General features: G+C 39.2%; 1 protein-coding gene across 9 annotated transcripts in view; it reads right to left on the bottom strand.

Annotated features, from left to right (window-relative positions):
• GLRA2 (glycine receptor alpha 2) overlaps positions 1 to 20,148 on the bottom strand; it is a 156,625-nt gene that overhangs the window by 103,428 nt on the left and 33,049 nt on the right. For 2 of the 9 annotated variants that reach the window (XM_078390390.1, XM_078390392.1), the window contains exons 3-5: positions 13,455 to 13,643; positions 13,289 to 13,356; positions 4,285 to 4,508 (exon numbers count right to left, since the gene is read on the bottom strand). In XM_078390390.1, coding sequence (XP_078246516.1) covers positions 4,285 to 4,508; positions 13,289 to 13,356; positions 13,455 to 13,643 — 481 coding nt within the window. The remainder of the gene's footprint in view (positions 1 to 4,284; positions 4,509 to 13,288; positions 13,357 to 13,454; positions 13,644 to 20,148) is intronic. The other 7 variants (XM_078390395.1, XM_078390394.1, XM_020786799.3 and 4 more) reach the window with 4 other exon arrangements.

Genomic DNA, 20,148 nt, shown 5'->3' with positions numbered 1-20,148 from the left:
AGTCCAGTCATGTCCGACTCTAGGATGCAGTGTTCATTCCTGCCTCCAAGCTGTAGAGCCAGCATTTGTCCATAGACACGTGGCCAGCGTGACTAGACACAGAACGCTGTTACCTTTCCACCATGGTGGTACCTATTTATCTACTTGCATTTTTACATGCTTTCAAACTGCTAGGTTGGCAGGAGCTGGGACAAGGGACAGGAGCTCACTCCATCACGTGGATTCGATCTTATGACTGCTGGTCTTCTGACCTTGCAGCACAGAGGGTTCTGCAGTTTAACCTGCAGCACCACCACGTGTTGTAATACTGCTCTATGTAATGTCTAGAACTCCTTCTGCATCCATTGTAAAGATATGGGATAGTTTTTAAGACCCCTGAGAAGTGGTGCAACAACATCCAACGCTACCACCACCTTACTTCCAGCACCTGGTCAGGCCAAATTGATCTTAAAATAAATATTCAATGGCCATGTCTGCTATGCTCCTGCCTCTTGCTGATTATCCATGGAAGATGTATTTATGTGCAATAGATCGCAACTGGAAGATGATATGCTTTTGACTGAACACAAAAATATGATTTATGCTTACTCTATTTCAGATTAACTTTCATTCAAGCTTCTGAATTTTACAAATCTGGTATGACAGCCTGAAATATTACTTTTGCAGCATGGATAAATGTCAGGAAAATTACCCATCTGTGTTCCACTCAGCTGCATTATGCCCTCCAGTAAGATGTGTCTGATGTCACTCAAGCAAACAGAAACATTCCATTTTTTTTCTAGAGAATAAGGAGGTGATAAGAGTGCTTGTTAAGTAAACGCGGGTCAGAATCCTGTGGGGTTTGCACAGTCTAAACCCACCCTTGTGTAACTCGTTCGTACAAACATTCCAGTTGTTTATTGCACACCCAGACACAGTTAAACACTCATTTGGGTGCCTGAGTGTGCATCAGATATACAAATAAACAGAGAATTGAAATTGCACAATATTCTTTATGAGCACACACTTTGCAGTAAGATTCTTGAAAGTAACACATCTATTGTGTCCAGTGGTGTTGTGATCGTTCAGTTTTTATTTTTCTGCACCATCGTTTTGTTTGTGGCATTGAAGAATATTAATGGAAGAATATAATATCCATTAAACATGAGTATACCACAATTCTTTGTCCATTGATAGAGTGAGACAGGGGCATTTTAATTACAAAAGTCAGACCAATTGCCCATTAATTAAAATGGACAACAAAAAAGAACAACAAAATTTAAAATCCTAATGACACAATATAGGAGTAAGGCCAATCAATATAAGTCAGATGTATGTTTAGGATCAGGAGAGACAACACAATTTTTAAAAACTCACTTCACAGGAATAATTGTTACTAATTTATGTAAGTGACCCTACTCTAATTGCAACTTATTACGCTAAAGAGTAAGGTAAGCCCATTTGAATCAATCAAATGTCACTCACAAAATCCCCACTAATTCTGTGGGCCTACTCTAGTGTGATTTACCAACAACTAAGCAACAGAATTTTAGCTAACAGGAGTGTAGCTGTATAATGCAATCCTGTGTATGTCTGACACATGACAATTTTAGAATTATGCACATTTAATAGAATGGGATATAGAGGTAATTTGCTCCTGGCTGTTGCCTCTTCTCTAAGGGATAGGAATTGTGAGAATCCTGAAGAGCAAATGCAGAACAGGCATTACATGCATTGTTTCATGTTGATGATGTAGGACCATAGCTGGAAACATTAACCAAGATGCAAGAAGGACTGTTCTGAGATAGGCATCTGAGAAAAAGTAATTATGTGCCAACAAGTCAATTCAGACTTATGGTGACCCCACCAGGGTTTCCTAGCTATAAAGTAATGAGATGTTAGCCAGTACCTTCTTCTGGGACTGTATGGCATATCCAAGGCTACACAGCCTGGCTCTTGTCCCAGCAGGCATGGTGGGGAACTGAACTCCTAACCTGTGGCTCCACAGCCATGTACTCCAACTCACTGAGCTATGAACCAGACCAGGAAGTCTATGATGCAATTGATATACAACTGAACCTTGTATCTAATTTGTTTACATAGTAGAAGGCATGTATAAATATAGTGGATGTTTAGGATAAGGATTAGAGATGGGTCCAAACCTTGGTTTGAAGGTTTGTGCCAGTTCGTATGCTCGGCACCCCAGGTGCAGCATGTTGCCTTCCCCCTGACTCTCCAGCTGGCATACACTCCTCTCCTCCCCCTCCCTGGCTGTTTGACCAGTCTCAGGCAGGAGCACAGGATTCCCTGCACTGCCTCCTTGGCTGATCACCCACTCAGGACAGGCAGACTTGTGCTCCTGCTGGGGACTGATCAAACAACGGAAGAGGAGGAGGAGAGGAGCGCACTCTGACTGGTGAGTGAGTCACTGGCTGGGGAGGTGGCCCCTGTGGTGCTGTGCATATAAACTGGCACGAACCTCTGAACCGAGATTCGTGCCCATCTCTCGTAAGGATGACTCTACCATAAGGAAGGATAAGGTAGCCACCTCAGGGAGTAGATTTAAGATATCAACTTTTTGTTTTTGCTACTGTATTTGCATTGCCAGCAATAGGAAGGGGTGCTTGTGGGATTTTTTGCCTCCTATGACAAAATAATATGGTTGGCTTTGTGTATCATACACCTTGAATTGTGTATGATACACAAAGCTAAGTTGTTCGACTTCAGTCAGCAAAGTTTCTCAAATGGGGTTCAGTAGCTAAACTGATTGTTTTTAAAATACATGTTGAAATGCATGTTTTTAATTTTTATTTATTTATTTATACAAAATAACAATATAATTTGTTATTTTTTAATAGTTTGCTACCATATGCTTTATTTATTGTTGTAAACTGCCCAGAAGAGTGCATTGTGCTAATGGAGCAGTATATCAATCAATCAATCAATCAATCAATCAAACAAACAAAGAAATAAACTCTTTCACCATTGGGTATATTTGCAAAGAAATAACCACAGACTGAGTATTTGTAAGCACAACTAGATGCTTATAGGAATATACTAAAAGTCAGCTTTTAATGGGAGAAAAATCCTTGCAATAGGATGGTCACTTACACATGACCAAAACAGAGGAAATCATCTCAAAAATATGACAAACAATAATATAGATGTGCATAAAATGGCTCATCCTAACGTGTACAGATGCAAAATCAGAAATGGTTTTCATAATGTAAACATAATTACAATACATCATGCCCAAGTGTGGGAAAGACTGTAACTTGGGGACCTGCGTATCCTCTCAGTCTGTGGACTAGCCTGCTGCTGGCCAGCTTTAAGGTTCACATCCTTATGCTTCTTTGCCTTTAAATTAGACTCAGACTGGACAATCCTCAGGAAGGACAACTTCAACAGGATTCTGGTCTCTGGCAGACTCTCAAATAGAGGACTGCCCTGCCTAAAAGAAGAAATACAGCCACCTGGCCTAAAACTTATACTGACATTTTTTTCTCAGCTGTACATAATACAGGTAATAGCAGTTCATAATTCAAGTAGCTTTTGGAAAGGGGGAAAATAATAGTGTCAAACAAAAGTAGAATTTAGAAATGTTGATTAATTCCCTCTGCTAACAGTAAGCAGACTTTCCATCTTCAAGGCTCACTGCAAATATTAAGCTATTAATAACCCAGTGAAGCATGTTAGCTAAGTAGCCTATGAAAGGTATGCTGCAACGATCATTTATATATGCTTCTGCCTTGCTACTTTTAGGCTCTTTTAACATTCCCTTTCTCTACATGTGTCCTGCTTAATCAGGTCTCATCAAAATGAGGCTGCGAACACATGACTACAACCAGGTGGCATAGTGGCACAGGCCATTATGCTCTGATGTTAAAATGCATGAATAAATAGGTTGTTCAGCTAAGGATGTATGCCTCACGTAAGCATTTCTGAGTTATTACTTGCGGGGGTGGAGAAAATTCTACAAAGGGAGGCATCAGTTGATGCTGCTGGAAATTACCATTGCTGATCAGTCTGGGGTTACTGGGCCCTTTTATGTTTCCATCAAGGCTACTAGTTGGTTCTGTCATACTACTTGATTTTCTAATTTGAGAAGAGTACAAACTGAGCAAGAGGAAGCAAAGCGATAGCTGCCCTCCTGCTGTGTTTAAGCCTCATTAGAGTATCAAAGAACAACAAAAATAGAAGATACAAGCCAGATTATGTGATCTCAGACACACTTTTTTTAATAAAAAAAATCATGCATATGACCAACAGAGAGAGAGAGAGAGAGAGAGAGAGAGAGAAATTTACCTGATGCTATATAACACTTTCCCATTTTTGGAAATCCTCAGAAGCTTGTTGTCTGTGGTGACATCATGGAAGTTTGCACCCTTCTCGTTGGCAAAGAATAAATCAGGTTTCCAAATAGAGTCCAACATTGATGGATCCAAATCCAAAGAGTCATCAGGATATTCGCTATAGGCAAGGCGAGAGTCGTTCCACTGCTGCCTCAAAAATATGTTCACTCGGTAGTCCTACAGGAACATCAAGCACACAGGTTGTGAAATCCCTTGCCAGGATGAGGTCCCGCAACACTTTCAGACTCTTAAGACTAATGTGGATGATATAACTAGTGGATAAAGCATTATCTTTTGCTTTGACCATGGTAGCAGCAGCTGGTTGGTTCAGCCATCCCCCTCCCCATTCAAGTAAGAAATCTCTGATAGAGTTATTTTACTTCAGTTTCTCTGCTGGTGGTGACAAAGCAGAGGTCATGTAAAACAACAGCAACAAACCATGAAAATATTAGCACTATGTCAGCAAGAGGAGACTGGTTTTTCATGTATAATCCATATGATGGCCCAATGGGTAGAAAATGCTATACTGAGGGTTCACACTGGAAACATTAGTTGAGAGAGAAGGGAAAGGAACGAGCCATTGTTCCATAGGATGTAGGAGTTCAGGCCCTAATCACCTTGACCTCAGGTGTTGGACATGGTCCCCTTTTTAAAAATTGCTTTGAATGAGAGACTTTTTGGTAAACCAGAAAGCATTAAGGCTAATTTGTTCCTGTGGAGAGTAAATGGACTTTGGAAAGAAACAGAGGTCAGTAGAGGGAAATCCTTAAGAGCTGATTGTGTGAAGATGTTGCAGCAGGATTGCCTTTGACCTCCTAGAGTATGGAGCGTCATTGTGAGATTGATCTTCAAGACTCAAGCAGAGGATTCCTTTGAATCTGATTTCTCAAATACCAAAGACAGCCTGAATCACATCTCTCCAACACTAACACACTTTCAGCTCCAATGACTGATAACCAGAACAGTTTATTTTCTTTGTTGGACTTTTTTTAAAGCAACTATTATAGAGTTAATGCACTGATTTCTAGGGACTTTTCTTTCTCTGTACAGTATAATGCATTTATATCTGCATCTGTTATCTGATCTGTTATTTTTGTGTTGCATGTGTTCTGCTTACATTTTTAATGCAAATCCTTGCAAGGTTGTGTTCACAATTTAAAAAAAACACTCCCATTGGAATCAAAGAAGAAGTGGAAGGAATGGAAAAGGGGAAAGGGAGAAAAGGAATGAACACAAAACTGTGTGTGTGTATACATCCAAGTAACAGGTCTGGTCCAAAGCTTTTTTTTAATAAGTAGCTGTTTTACTTCTTTTCTTTTCTTTCTTTTTTTGTGCCCTGCTTTTAAATTGCTACTAAGTCAATTATGGTTTTTCGACATAACAATTTCTTTATTGGTGTTTTAAATATTACATATTTTGTGATTTTATTTGTATTTTTAAAAATCTTGTTAACTGCTTGAAGTCCCAGTATTGGCAGAGAGGCTAAATCGATCAATCAGTCAATCAGTCTTCATCACTGCTGTCCAGAAAGACTGACTGCATGCTCCACTCGTCAACCATAACTTTACAAACCAGGTCTAAGTCAATAGTCTTTCCAAACATGCTATCTAACGTATCTTCCTAGCAGCTCTGTTGTCCTTGCTTTTTCAGTCAGGTGGTCCTGTGCCCTAGCAGTGGTTGCCAGGACACAGCCAATCAGTCCAAATCTCAAAGACACCTAGCGGAGTTTACATCTTTTTGGTACCATCAGTTGGGGGCGGGCACAGCTGGATAAGAATCTCATCAATCTGGAGCTAGTGGCAAGTACAAGTTTCCTTTGTTTCTAAATAGATGCACACAGAGCAGGATAGAAAGAGGTACTGTAGGTGCCCCCAACACCTCGAGAGTATCCAGTATTGCTTTTAACCCTGGTGCAATTTTTGAAAAAAGTGTTGTCATCTGGTCTTTAAGAAACACAAGCAACACAAAATCAGTTTCATGGTTCTTTGGGTTCAACACATAGTTACGTTGTTGTTGTTTTGTATGGCTTCCATTTCAACCTAACAATTTCTCTGATAAAAGTGAAGTGGCAAAGGCCTTGGAATAATTATTGCAATTGCCTCTTAATTTTAAATAACACAGTACCAAGAGGTAAGAGGAGCATTTCCCAAACCACAATGATGTGCTTATTTAATATCAGTTTAAACCTGGACAGCACTGTTGCTGTTCTGGCTGCTTGTGCGGTCCTAAAACCACTTACAGGAAGGAGGGAAAAAGTGGAATTTACTTCTGAATACCTAAGTATAGGATTGTGCTGTTAAGCTTGGGGAAATACTAGATGAAAGTTTAATTGATCTGGTGTCCTGGACAACACTTGGATATGGCCTTAAGTCTCTAGTTAGATGAAGTAGGCCCCTCTTTGTTTTGGAAGAAGGGGGGAAAAAACCATTAAAAGCAAAGCAAAGCGTGCTGCTTATATACCGCCCCATAGCACTTCAAGCACTCTCTGGGCGTTTACAAGTTTATTATGCAGGCTACACATTACTTCCCCAGCAAGCTGGGTACTCATTTTACCAACCTCGGAAGGATAGAAGGCTGAGTCAACCTTGAGCCGGCTACCTGGGATTGAACCCCAGGTCGTGAGCACAGTTTTGGCTGCAGTACAGCAGTTTAGCCACTGCGCCATGAGGCTCTTCAAATGTCATATTGTAAAATTTGGAGAATGCATAGCAGTATACTTTTTTGTATCTTTATCTTTAAGATTTAGGCTGAGGTGAAGTGAGGTTGGGCCAAATGGCCCTCCTGGCTCCTTCCTCACAGGGCCTACACACAGAGACTCATTTACCTTGTCATGGCTAGGGGAAGAACTGATCTTCTGTTTCATGAACTGACTCTTCTGTGTGGCTTTGCACTCCCTTGCCTTCTAGCTTTAGTTTTCATATGGAACTCAGTGGGAAAGATTTCCCTTGATTTAAATGGCAGTGAGAAACACCTTACTGGATATCGGCACAAGTACGGTTCATTGTGTCATGGGGAGGGTCGCTTGAGTGTGGAAAAGGCAGCTTTATTATTGATTGTACTAAAACATACTGTGCTACGATTCCTTTGAGGCTTTTCTGTGAATGTCATCAGTATGGTACTTATTACAAATACAGTAATAATCAGAGCTTGGGAAAATTACTTTTTTTGGTCTGTTGCTCTCAGAATTTATTCTGGGAGTTGTAGTCCAAGAAAGTAACATTTCCAAATCCTGGTAATAATATGAGTGTTGTCACGTATCAGTAGACTTCTAAATAAAATTGTTCCCTAGTGAGACTAGTCAGACTCTCGCTCTCTCTCTCCTGTGCTCATGGAAAATGTTGTTCCTCGCAGAGCTTTTGAGATCTAATTGTAACATAAACTAGAGGTTCTGTGTTTCTTACATTTTAAAATTTGTTTTCAAGTGATGGTTTTAATATTCCTCTGTTCAATTGCGTTGTAATGATTTAAATATTTTGTTTTAAATTTCTATTTGTTTTAATTATCTGTAAGCTGCCCTGAGTCCATTCGCCAAGAGATAAGTGGCATAAATAAATAAATAAATAAATAAATAAATAAATAAATAAATAAATAAATAAATAAATAATAGCGAATATAAAAAATCTGAATATATACTTCAGGTTAAAGTCTTGTGCACATTTAGCTTGGAGGAAGTCCCACTGATCTGGCTGGCACTTAGTTCTGATGGGATTGCAAAGACGTTTTGTTACCTATGGAACTATATAGACATACAAAATATAGTCTTATCTACAGTGATGTAGTAAAGTTTAACAATCCCAAGCAGCAAAACCAAATCAACCAATCAAATAAACAAAAAGCTCATCCTTAACTGTACGCTGTATTCACATGAACATATGAATAGAAGAAAGAAGAAATTTGTGGAGGAACTGTGTTATTGCTCCAGCTTTTAGCAACCCACCTTTTCTTATCAATTTTGCTCACAGTGGGCAGAATGTACATAAAAATCACAGTCATAGGTCTTTGATCTGAACAAATGATGCTGGTTAGATGGACCACTAAGCTGAATGCTTGGGAGGTATTGCTAAGAAATGTTACATTAATATCCTTGCAACAAGGAGTGAACTAGACATTAAACAAGCAATAAGTCTGTCCAAGTTTTGGAGATTCCCAGAATTCACTGTGGAGCTCAACGGGCCGACTATTTCAAACAATTCAATGACCAAGTATTTGGCCTCATTTAACCATGCTTATGGTGATCCCTGCCTGAGAACTTGGAGGGTGGCTGCCAGTTACATTCACAAACTCACAGACAGCTAACTTCTGTTATTCAGCCCAAGTTGGAACACACTGTCTTCTAAAAAATAAAAATTAAATTAAAAAACCCTGTCGGTTTGGAATCAAATTAATTTAGGGAGGCAACTACACTGGTAAGTAATATAGGAACGGTTCTAGGATTGGGATCATCAGCTTTGTATTTTCGACTGATTACATAACGTACAAGTCAGTGCAAATCAGACCAGAGTCCTCCACCCAGTCCTCCACTGCTGGGGCTTCTAGTTTGTTTGCTTCAAAATTAATTGAATGCATTCACACCAGTTTAGCTGGTGTGATCGCCTGAGTTGATGCAGCATCATGGCTGAATGATATATATTATGCTTGTAATTATTTCCAATAAAATACATGGTTATCATTCCGAGATTTTTAGGAACCCTCTCTCTTGGCACTGTGTAAGGATTTAGCATCCTGTCATTTTAATAGCTGCTGATTTCATGTGTTTTGGCTTCCTGGCTTAATTTAAAAGAAACAAGCGAACCTTAAAATTAAAAAAGACACAAACTTCTAAGAGCGCTTTGGCCTCTCACCTTGCTGTTAGAATAGTGAGAAATAAGGCAAGGGTGAATTAAAGCCCAAACAAAACTGTGTTTTTAAAAAATTACTTAGAAATATACTGAAGTATAATTCAGATTTCTGAAAGCTTGTTGCAGTGGCTTTCATGATAGGAAAGTCTCTCTTTCTTGATTCATCACAAGTGTTTAATGCACTGGAAACAGATAAGTCACTAATGCATTAAATATTTGCAAAACTGAATTCAGCTTTATTGTTGAAGTGACAATAGAAAAGGGACGCTCAGGGGCTGGGGTACCACATTGTCTTTTTGGCCAGAAGTAAAGTTTTATACTAAGGGATGGAAATTCTACCTCCAGATAAAGTGAAACAAAATAAAGTAGGCACATAAATGAAGAATCATTCATTTCCCCCAGATTTTCCATTGTTCCCACGTTATCACAAACATTCAGAATGTTGTTTTTTTTCAAATTGTTGGAAAACATTGCTGTGAATTCACAATCTTTTCCTGTGAAACTCAGAACTGGAAATATGAAATCTGGGGTGGAGACTTTTTATCTGCCTAAAGTCTCCAGCCTTTTGCAGCCATCCATCTTTAAGGTGGCTGAAAAGCCATTTCAATCCACAGTGATGCCCAGTATATTTTTCATGGCTGTGAGCATTCGTCCTCTATCAAATCAAGATAGATATCACCCAAAACTTACATTTAAAATTTTGTGTATCGCAGGCTGGATTCTCAGCACTATCTGGACATTGTGTGGCTCCTCAGTTTTACTGAACTATAACTCCCATCGGTCTTAATTGACACATGATAAGAGTTATAAACCTTGCAATCCAGTGTCTGTGTATTATTCCTAGATTATTCCAAAACTTAAATATTCACATTTTTTGTTCAGCCAGTAAAACAGCCTTCTGTATGGATAAAATAACTTCTTAAAGCCTCAAGAAACTCAGGATTTTATGGGATCACAAGAATACAATACTGTTCATCACATCACTAAATTGAATTTGGGAAGCAAAGCAGATGAGTCTTTCGTAAACACATTTCAAAGCTATTCTTTAAAGAGGTGAGGTGACAGCTTTAAGGAAGACAGTATCGGATATCAGAACATGCTGAATCCCATAGACCTCCTTCAATACTGTCCACAGATATTATGATTAAAGCAAACAAGGCAGCCAACAGTCTTTGTTTGAATCTGCTTCAATATTTAGCCTTGCTATTAGCAGAAAAGCAGTAATGAACATTGAAAAGACAGACAACCACATATCTTATAGACAGTCAATGCAATGAGGGGATTTAATCAAAGCAATGGAGGAGTCTGATTAATGCAATCAGCACTAGGTCGTGCAAATATTGTCATTGAATGCCATCTTGTAAAGTCAGTGACATGCGGGATTTCTACTACTTAATATCTTGTCATCTCTCTTTGCATTAAAGTCATCTGAAGGTGAACATAGCCACCCCATGGCTGTTCAGGTACTAACTTCCCAAGCATTTCTATGAAGAGAGAGGTAAGTCACTGAACTCTGAAGCCTGAAGGGGACTTTGTACCTGTCTTCTGTCCAATAATGCAGTCCCAGAAGAGGCCCAAGCAGAAAAGGGAGAGGGCACAATTTAAGGTCAAAGAATATTGTCAGTTTGTAGCTTCGAGCCAAAGTGTGTCCTTTTAATATCCTGCTATTCTGCTTGCGTCAGAAGGTCCTTCTGGCAAATCCCCCTATTCCTGGGGAAAGGGTGAATGAGATTAGGCCTCTCTGAGTATTGTCAGCTCAGCACCTATATTTCCTGAGACGTGGCCATGTGACAACTCTCCATGTTCTGCAGAACCCAAGACTCAAGTTGCTCCTTTGGATTCTGGCCTTTGGTCCTGCCCTGTATTCTAGAAAGCATTACCTGCTGTGTGCCGTTAAGAGACTCCAGCTGCAGTTTTCTACACATTTGCTACGTGCCCCACATTCCAGCTGAAATATAGGTCACTGTGGGTCAACATAGAGTCTTGACTGGTGCTCGCATGTCCAATTCACAAGACCGCAACTTGCTAAATCGCTGCCACCTCATCAAGTGCATCAGGTACCAGGGATGGGGACTTGTAAGTCACACCAGCAACTTGAGCCAACAACTTGAGACTCAGACTTAAGGCTTTGGAGTTGGGACTCCAGCCCAAAGACTTGGACTCAGCACTCTGACCCAAAGACTTGGACTCAGCACTCTGACCCAAAGACTCAGGCTGGGAGACTTGCCAACATTCCTGTCAGGGACAGTTCAATTGATGTCAGCAGGAGTGGCCATCAATTCATCAAATCCAGACTTTACCATTTGAGGTCTATGACTCCCAGAATCCCTGGGCAAGCATAGCCAGTGGCCATATTAGCTAAGGAATTATGGGAGTGGCCATATTAGCAAAGAGACTATGGCTCCCAAGTGAACTCGTCTCAGTCACCTCAACCCCAGCCTTCCATCACTGAGGGGTAAGAATAGGAAAAAACTCATTCCACCTCTTGGTTGCCCCATCCATCTCATTGGCCACTACACGAACCCCTCATTAGCGACAGCTAGTTATAGGGTTTGAAATGCACACCGGCACCCTGAGAGGAATATGCAGACAATCAATGCTAACTCTGTGGCGTCAGACTGCAGTAACAGCAAAAATACAAAAGAACCTTTGATCTATGCTTCCTTGACACTGCTCTGTTTCTTTACCTTTTCCACCTGGGATGGCTGTATTTTAATACTTATGTAAAGACGAAACCTGCCCTATTAACAGTTTTATTGAACTTATATAAAAGCTGACAGCTAAGGATAATTTGAACTGACACTGCAGTTGGACCATCCACACGTCTGTCTCCCTGCTTTTCTCCCCTCCCCCCTGGCAATACACAAGACCCACCTTCTTTTTCAGTCTGCAGTCCAATTTCAGGTAATCAACATTTAAATAGGTTTAGTCCAATTTATTCCAAGAGAATATATTTCAGCTTATTTGGTTGGGAAAGGAAGAAATTAGATTTTGAAATGACGTTGTGGCATTTCTTTCTCAAAGAAAATCACTTGATTTCCATTTAAAAATACATTCAAACAGAGCCTGAAAAAGTCACTTCTTTAGACTACAACCCCAAGAATCTCCAGACAGGAATTGCCGTAGAAAAGTAACTTTTTAAAATTCTGCATTCAGGTCATATAAGTGGCATACCTAAAGAATGGGTACAATTTGTACCAGCAATAAAACAATTTGTACCAGCAATCAGTGGCGGCAGCAAAACTGGCAAGAAGCAGGGAGATGCATGTACCTTATTCAGATGACTCCATCAACTGCTTGTCCCATGATGCACTTCGGCTTATGCTCCACCTTATTAGATTAAAGGTATTAAGGAGTGTAGGTGTGATTATCAGCATTAGTGGTCTTTCATGCTTTGAATTTCATGTGTGCCATTTTTGCTCAAAGGCTGGCCACTCCTGATTTAAGTAATAGCAAAGCTTATACCACTCTTCATACAGAATTAAGATCATACAGAGGTGGTCTTAGCACTGGGCAGAGTGAAGCAGCTACACTAGGCAGCTGCTTTGGGGCATCCTGGAACTATAGCAAAAGTTTAGTTATTTAATTTACCCCTGTTCTTCAGAATCTTGTTAAGGAAATCCAAATGCATAAAGGCAGTTGTGCAACAATTTCTTCCCTCTTCCAGCTCATTCTTCATGTGATGATCATGCATCTGGTTGTACATCCAGCTTTGCAATCAATAAGCAAGTGGTTATGTGAAGAATAATCAGAGTAGGGAGAAAATGTGTGCATGTCTGCCCTTCTATTATGGACTAAGCTGGTAGGATTTTGGCCACTGTGTTTTTAATATCAGGGAGAGGTGCTTGTGGATTTTCTACTTCTGGGGTCACAATTACCTGACTCTCTTTGGGTATGATATTCTTTTATTTTGGGGGTGGACACATTTGCTGCTCTACTTCAGATAGCAAAATATCTTGGGCTGTACTGTTGAAATAAGTATCTTGGACTGCACTACCCTAAAATTACACTTGTCAGGTGGTACATTTCAACTACAGTATTTCTCACATCTAGACAAACTCAGATCCGTAGCACGTCACCTTCCTTTACAAGATGGCTTCAATGGTCAGTCCCACTCACCATCGTAGTTTCTGCAATTGAACCAAAGCTGTTGATAAATATGTTGCAGGTAACATTTACAGGAGGACCTGCAAGTTGAACAATAAATAGAAAAAAATTGACAGGTTGTGTTTATGACATGTTTTAAGGGTTTTTGTTTCTGTGCCAGTGGCATCACCACACTTACCATTGTGGTTTCTGTGACCGATCCAAAACTGTTGATAAAAATATTGCAAGTAACGTTTACTGGAGGACCTGTGGAATGCAATAAAAATGTTGCAATATATATAGATAGATAGATAGATATAGAGTTCATAGCCAAGTTCTTCCGCACCATCATCTTTTTTTAAACGTCCAGGAACAGTTGGCGCTGCAACTAAGCAAAAGGTGAGACTCAACAACAAACAATATTCACAGCAATCAAATGACATCTGCAGCATCTAGATTTAAATTATCTATAATATTCCACTTATGACAAGGTTATGACAAGGCTCAAACTTGATCGAACTGAGCTCCTGTAGCACAAGTTTCTAAGAGATGACTATGCTCAGCAGGACCTTCTGCCAAGGAAAACATGCTTAGAAGACCTGCAGTCTAACTTTCTCCTTGTGACTCATACCTCCTCTGCTAATTGGTACCAAAAGCACCTCTACAATAGAACTTCCCAATGCTTTTCTCACATGCTCCTCAGTGTCTGCTCTAGATAAGAGGGGGAAAGGAAAAGAGTGAGTGGGCTAAGCTAGCTTCCCATTTTACTTGTCGGAGCTTTTAGTTGTGTCATCATACCACTGCTCACTAGTTTGTCTTTGATTCATGACATTTATAAATGGCAGAATAGGTTTGGGCAATAACCTGTGCAACCCTGGCATCATACTTTACAACAAGGACAACAACGCACAGTATTGGGAAAGAGCATCCCACTGTTCAGACAATTTTAATTTTATTTTTTAAAGTAATTTATATGCCACCTTTCTCCCGAAAGGGCAGGTAAAATAAGAAATTTGAAATGATATAAATATCACATTTTAAAAACAATTAAATATACATAAATGTCTAAAAACAATCAAGTATTAAAAAATTGTAAAAAACATTTAAAACCTGTAAGTTAAAAAATCAAATCAAAAACCTCGATTTGAAAGCATTCTTTACTGAAGTCTGATTTAAAGCTAAAGAACCCCGGGAAGGAAAAGCAGTGGCCTATCAACAATTTGTACCTGGACAGCCATTATGGTATCTGCCATCAATTCGCTTCTGATTCATGGCAATCCTCATAAGGGTTTTCAAGATATGTGAAATGTTCAAGGAAGGGGTTACCATTGTCACTTGACAGTGAGTTTCCATGGTGACCCAGAGATTTAAACTTAGATGTCCTGAGTCATAGTCCATTCCTTTTCGCCACTACACCACACTGCTTTTCAGCTGATTGAGATAAATGAAACAAGTGCCTCTAGAAGACATCCAGGGCAGTTGGTCACAGCAATTCACACTATATTAAGATGCACTGAAATTCCATACGAATTATGATTGTTATTTCAAAGTTTGCATCTGAATACACAAATGGGAACCCTCTTTTATCTGCCATTTTTTAAAAAAATAAATGCTCTCTCTCTCTCTCTCTCTCTCTCTCTCTCTTTCTTTCTCTTTTTTTATTACAGGTAGTAAGTTGTCATCTTCCACAATTCACATTGAATGATATCCTGATTAGTGCTGGACCTGGGAGCAGCAACAAAAATCTTTATATATAAGCACACTATCTGTTATAACTGTTGGCTAGTTAGCAATCTTGATGTAAATTTCAAGATATGGGAGGAAGGGCCTCCATCACAGACTTGCTTGTTTGTTTGCATGCTAACCAATCAGAGGGGTTTGTTTTTGCCGGGCTAGATAAACTCCGCCCTTGTTTCTCCCCTTCTCATCCTCACGCATTTTGAGAGACTCCATTTTGTCTCAGAACCTTTTTTTCACCTTGGAAGATGCTAGATCTCCAGGCTGGATCTCTGAACCCTATTTTCCTTTCTATCAACTTTAAGCCTAATGAGTGCCTGTTTTAGAAATGGGCTTTTAAGTGAGTAAAATATACAAAGCCTTTTACACTTAAAGATCGCCTCCTGAGTCTTATTTTCCAAAAGTGCTAGGCTTTGGTGAGAGTGGATACCAAGAACAATTGGGTAAAGAAAGGGACTTCTACAGTTAAGTCTAATCTTAAGGAGCTGGCCTTCCGCTGTGCATTTTACTGGAACTTAAGCAATTTCCCAGAACTCTCAACAATAACACTGTTACAAATTCAGATGTGATGGGACTGTGGCCTTTGCACACAAAATTAGATGCTATTAAGCAAGATGTTTTAATTTGCTAGTTCATGAACACTTTGGCAGTGTACTATCCATAATTAATATTTATGCCATGTGTGCACAAAACACATATACAGTAATTGTAACAGACAATACATCTGTTGACAGAGCCTCATTTTAAAATATGTGTTTTGCGTATATTAGTGCATTAAATCTAGGTACAAAATTATAGTTCCCAAAGTTCATGGCAAAGTAAGTGTCATGGTGCAATGAATGAATGAATGAATGAATGAATGAATGAATGAATGAATGAATGAATGAATGAATATTTAGTGTTTTCCATCCTCTGGAGTTAGTTTTCTCATCCATTGGTCCTATATAGCCTTAGGATCACTCTAGTCTGGGGTAGGCAAGCTGGATTATGGTCAGTTTTCCACTGGTGGAAACCACTGGTGGCCACACTGAGCACCCCCAACTTTGAAATAGAAAGGAAAAAGCCAAAGCAAAAATGCCTCTGAAGCCACTTCTAGTCCAGCCTCTTCCAGATTTGTGAAAAGAAATGTGTCCCACCATCTTTTGAAACAAGGAGGAAGGTTGCTTCTTTTTTACAAGGAGGGTTGCTTTTCCTGAAGACTTCCTAGAGTGGCACCAGATTTGTGCATGCCAGTACAGATGCCTGGGTCCAGCTTGCTAGAAAGAGAACTAAAAACATTACAGAGGCTGTGAATATCACTTATTCCAACTCTTCACATGGCTGCCAAATCATATGGTGGCCAAAGCATTAATATGTGCCACAGTGATTGCTTCCAATCCCACCTCAGCTTTAACGCCCCCTCATAAACAGAAAATCAAACTCCTCTTCCTCTAGCTCTCAGATTTGTCTCCCCGCATGGAGACACAAGAAAATATAACAAATCCCTCAGATTTCCAACATGCCCTGAGACTCAGCAACCCTAAATCCATGCCCAGTTTGAGACATTTTGCTGACTAAGGCAAAGGATGTAATCCTCCCCTCCAGCTTCTGATATGCATTCCACGTTAAATGAACATAAGGAATAGTTTTATTTCAAGGGGTGAGGACTGTACCCAAAAGCAGGGAGCTAGTTTAGATAATGCAGGATGTTTGCCCACTGTTCCAGATTTGTTAACCAACAAAGGGCCAGAGAACTCAGTAGGAATGGCTGGGGAAAGGTTTGCCATTTCTGCCTCACTCCCCAGCATCTGCTGCCTGAGATAGTGGCTCCACTCTGACTAGTACCAGGAATGGCCCTGCTCTAAGTCCAGAACCTTCCGTTCCAAATGTTCATTTGGAATGTTCATTTAAGAAAGACAAATATCATACACATTAACATTTGCCCTGAAAAGGTTAGTATTGGTCAAAGGAAACAGCATGCAAGGCAGGCATCTGAAGAAGGCTTCCAAATGTAATCACTTCTAGGCATGCTTCAGACTCATGAAATGTTACTCACTGTGCAGATCACACAGGGACTGGTGATCCTGCACATAAACCACTCAAAAAACTTTCATAAATTTTGAACCACAATTTAACTTTCTTTCTTTCTTTCTTTCTTTCTTTCTTTCTTTCTTTCTTTCTTTCTTTCTTTCTTTCTTTCTTTCTTTCTTTCTTTCTTTCTTTCTTTCTTTCTCTTTCTTTCTTTCTTTCTTTCTTTCTTTCTTTCTTTCTTTCTTTCTTTCTTTCTTTCTTTCTTTCTTTCTTTCTTTCTTTCTTTCTTTCTTTCTTTCTTTCTTTCTTTCTTTCTTTCTTTCTTTCCTCTCACCTTAGTTTTGCATTACCAGACAAGAAAAAGACCATATTATAACCGGTGTCTACCTTTGCTTCTATCTTTTTCACAGGACTGGATTGATAGTCAATACTTCTAGACACACAATGAGATCATATTTAATGCTGCACTATGAGTGCATTTAGAAATCTAAAATGGTTTTTACATTTTGTTGGCTCAAACCCACTTTATGATTTTTATTCCTGTCAAAAAATTTTCTTATGTTCATTATCTTTTGTTACAAGAATGCAAACAATGACAAGTGATTGAAACACAAACAGTGCAATAATGGTTTCAAAACTCACCCAGTACAAAATCCACTGGAAAGCTCCTTGCGTACGTCCCATTAAAAGAAACAGCAGAAGAATATTTCCCACCCCACCTCCAGAAAATGTGCTAAGCTATTAATAGAGTTCATATTTGTTATCACATTACATTTTGTGGAACTATACATGTTTTCTTTCTTAAATTCTTAAGGCATATTGACAAATGGACATTCAGTTTGATTACACTGTGTACACTTAACAAAACATACATTTAACAATAAAGCCTTCTCTGAAGGATCTCCACATGATCTATAATAAATAGGAAGGCTCAAGAGGAAAAATGGGGGGACATTGGATTGAGAGGGGGGAAAAGGTTTTTTGTGTTTTTTAAAAATATATTTTCCTTCTGGTTTTCCCCTCAGTTCTAGGAATTCAACATGTCAGGAATTGCAGTTTGCTGAGGGTGTTGAGAAATCTCTGTGACACTAAAATCTTGCAAGCTGTAGCTTTAGAATGGCCTAATGCCACAATATCTTTAGCACCACTAATTTACATATAATCCTGCTGAAGCATGGCTTGGAGTTTTATTTCTTTTAAAGATAACAGTGGGTAAGGTGAGTGACCTTTCTCTGATTGTGCCTAAATGCCTACTCAAGAGAAACCCCCCAGGCACCATCTTTCTTTGCAATTAACACCAGCCTAACTCAGCAAACCTTGCACCTCCTGAACTTTGCCTCATTTTATGATGCATGGAATCAGTCATTAAGTTTCATATTGCTGTTTTAAAATATTCATTTTAATGGGTTATTTTGCTGTAGTGGAAATCTCTTCTCCCTGTCCATGTCACCTGATTTTTCCCCAGTCTCCCCAGCCACTTGAGCTATTCTCCTCTCCTCTCCTACTTTTGAGGACGGGAAGTGGGGAGACCTGCCAGAACAGAATGAGATATGGCATGGAATGCTGAAGCAGGTAAGGGTGAAAATGGGATGTCCCCAGGCTCGGATTAACCATTATGCAAAATAAGCATGTGCTTAGGACATAAACAATGGGGGAACCACAGAGGTGTTTTTTTTTTTCAGTGCTGGATTTTCCATGGACCATGGTGCACATGGTGAACCCTCCCTAACAAGCCATATCCAGTCGCCCCTCACCCTCAACTCACTTTCTCTTTCCCTCAAGAGCACCAAGAAAACCACCTCCCTACTTAAAGTAATTGAGCATACACTAGTAAAAACTAAAAAGTGTAAAAACTTGCCTAGTGAGAAAACTCATGTTTTGTGTGCAATTATTATCATCATCATCGCTTGGTGGTTTTTGTTTATTTTATTTTTTTTACTTCTGCATTTTGGAAGGTTGGGTGGGGATAAAGATAAAAAGAGCTACTAGCCTTTTAGATCCAAGGACTCTACACTGCATGTGCAAACCAAAGCAATAACAACCACATTCCAAAAGGTGTTTAAATTCTTGTTTGAGCTTTTCAGTTTACAGATTCTGACAAAAACTCTCTATCTTAATCAAAGCATGAAAGCACAAGATTTGACTGGAAGCCAATACTGTAATTTAATTGTATGTATGATTTTGTATAAGACATGTGGTTCTTTTTTGCCACATTCTATACAGTTAAATGACTGTATCTTCGTGCATACAATGTGTATGTTATACGTGGTTTTTGAAGCCATGAGACCCGCAGCACATTATATTCATAGGGGTGAACCATAATCTTTTCAGTGCTTAGGACCACTAAAGGTCTTAATTTGTCCCTAGATGCCCCAACATGTTGAAGAAGAAGTGATAATCTGCTACAGTAGGTTTACAGCAGAAATAAAGCATAAAGTTACTTTTAGACCATCAACACAGATTATGAAGTGTTAAATGTGAAAGATAGGATAAGATGTAACAAGAAGTAGTTAACACAAGAAATCATGAGTATGAGAAAACCAGCTACAGTATCTGTTACCAATGTCCTTTTGAAAAAGTTAGTTTTTTTGTTTTTTCATGGTATACTTTATGGTACTTTTAAGATGTTATCCTGCTTCTTGGGTACCATTGCATACAATCCTCTTTCTAAGATATCTTTTTTGAATCCTCTTTCATGTTGCAGTAGGTCAAAAGGATTGTCCTAAAATGCTTAAAAGATGGACTTTCCCCCAAATCCTGTACTTCTCATTGACAGCAATTTTGATCACCCATTAAATAAATAAATAAAAATCTCCAGGACTTTTAAAATGTGGCAATTGTATGGTATTATGTTGTGATTGCCCAATTTGCTGGAAAAATCAAATAAGTCTCAGAATTATTATTCTGCTTTATCAAGCTGAAGCCACTATCTTCATATATTCTATTATCTGGAATGCATAAATAGCACAATGTATGCCCAGCAGGGCATGGCAATGACATTAAATGATGGTTTTGCTTCTTGCTGTGGACACAATTCACGAAGACCGGCTCTTATACCTTCCTTGTTGAAGTTAATGAGAAATGTAAAAAACACAGCATTGTTCATACAGCTTGCATTTTCTTAAAATGCAGCTGGTCTTTGCATA

Source organism: Pogona vitticeps, chromosome 3, assembly GCF_051106095.1.
Source record: "Pogona vitticeps strain Pit_001003342236 chromosome 3, PviZW2.1, whole genome shotgun sequence".
Taxonomy (NCBI): domain Eukaryota; kingdom Metazoa; phylum Chordata; class Lepidosauria; order Squamata; family Agamidae; genus Pogona; species Pogona vitticeps.
Note: the sequence above shows the minus strand (reverse complement) of the source record. Positions and strands in the feature narration are given on the sequence as shown.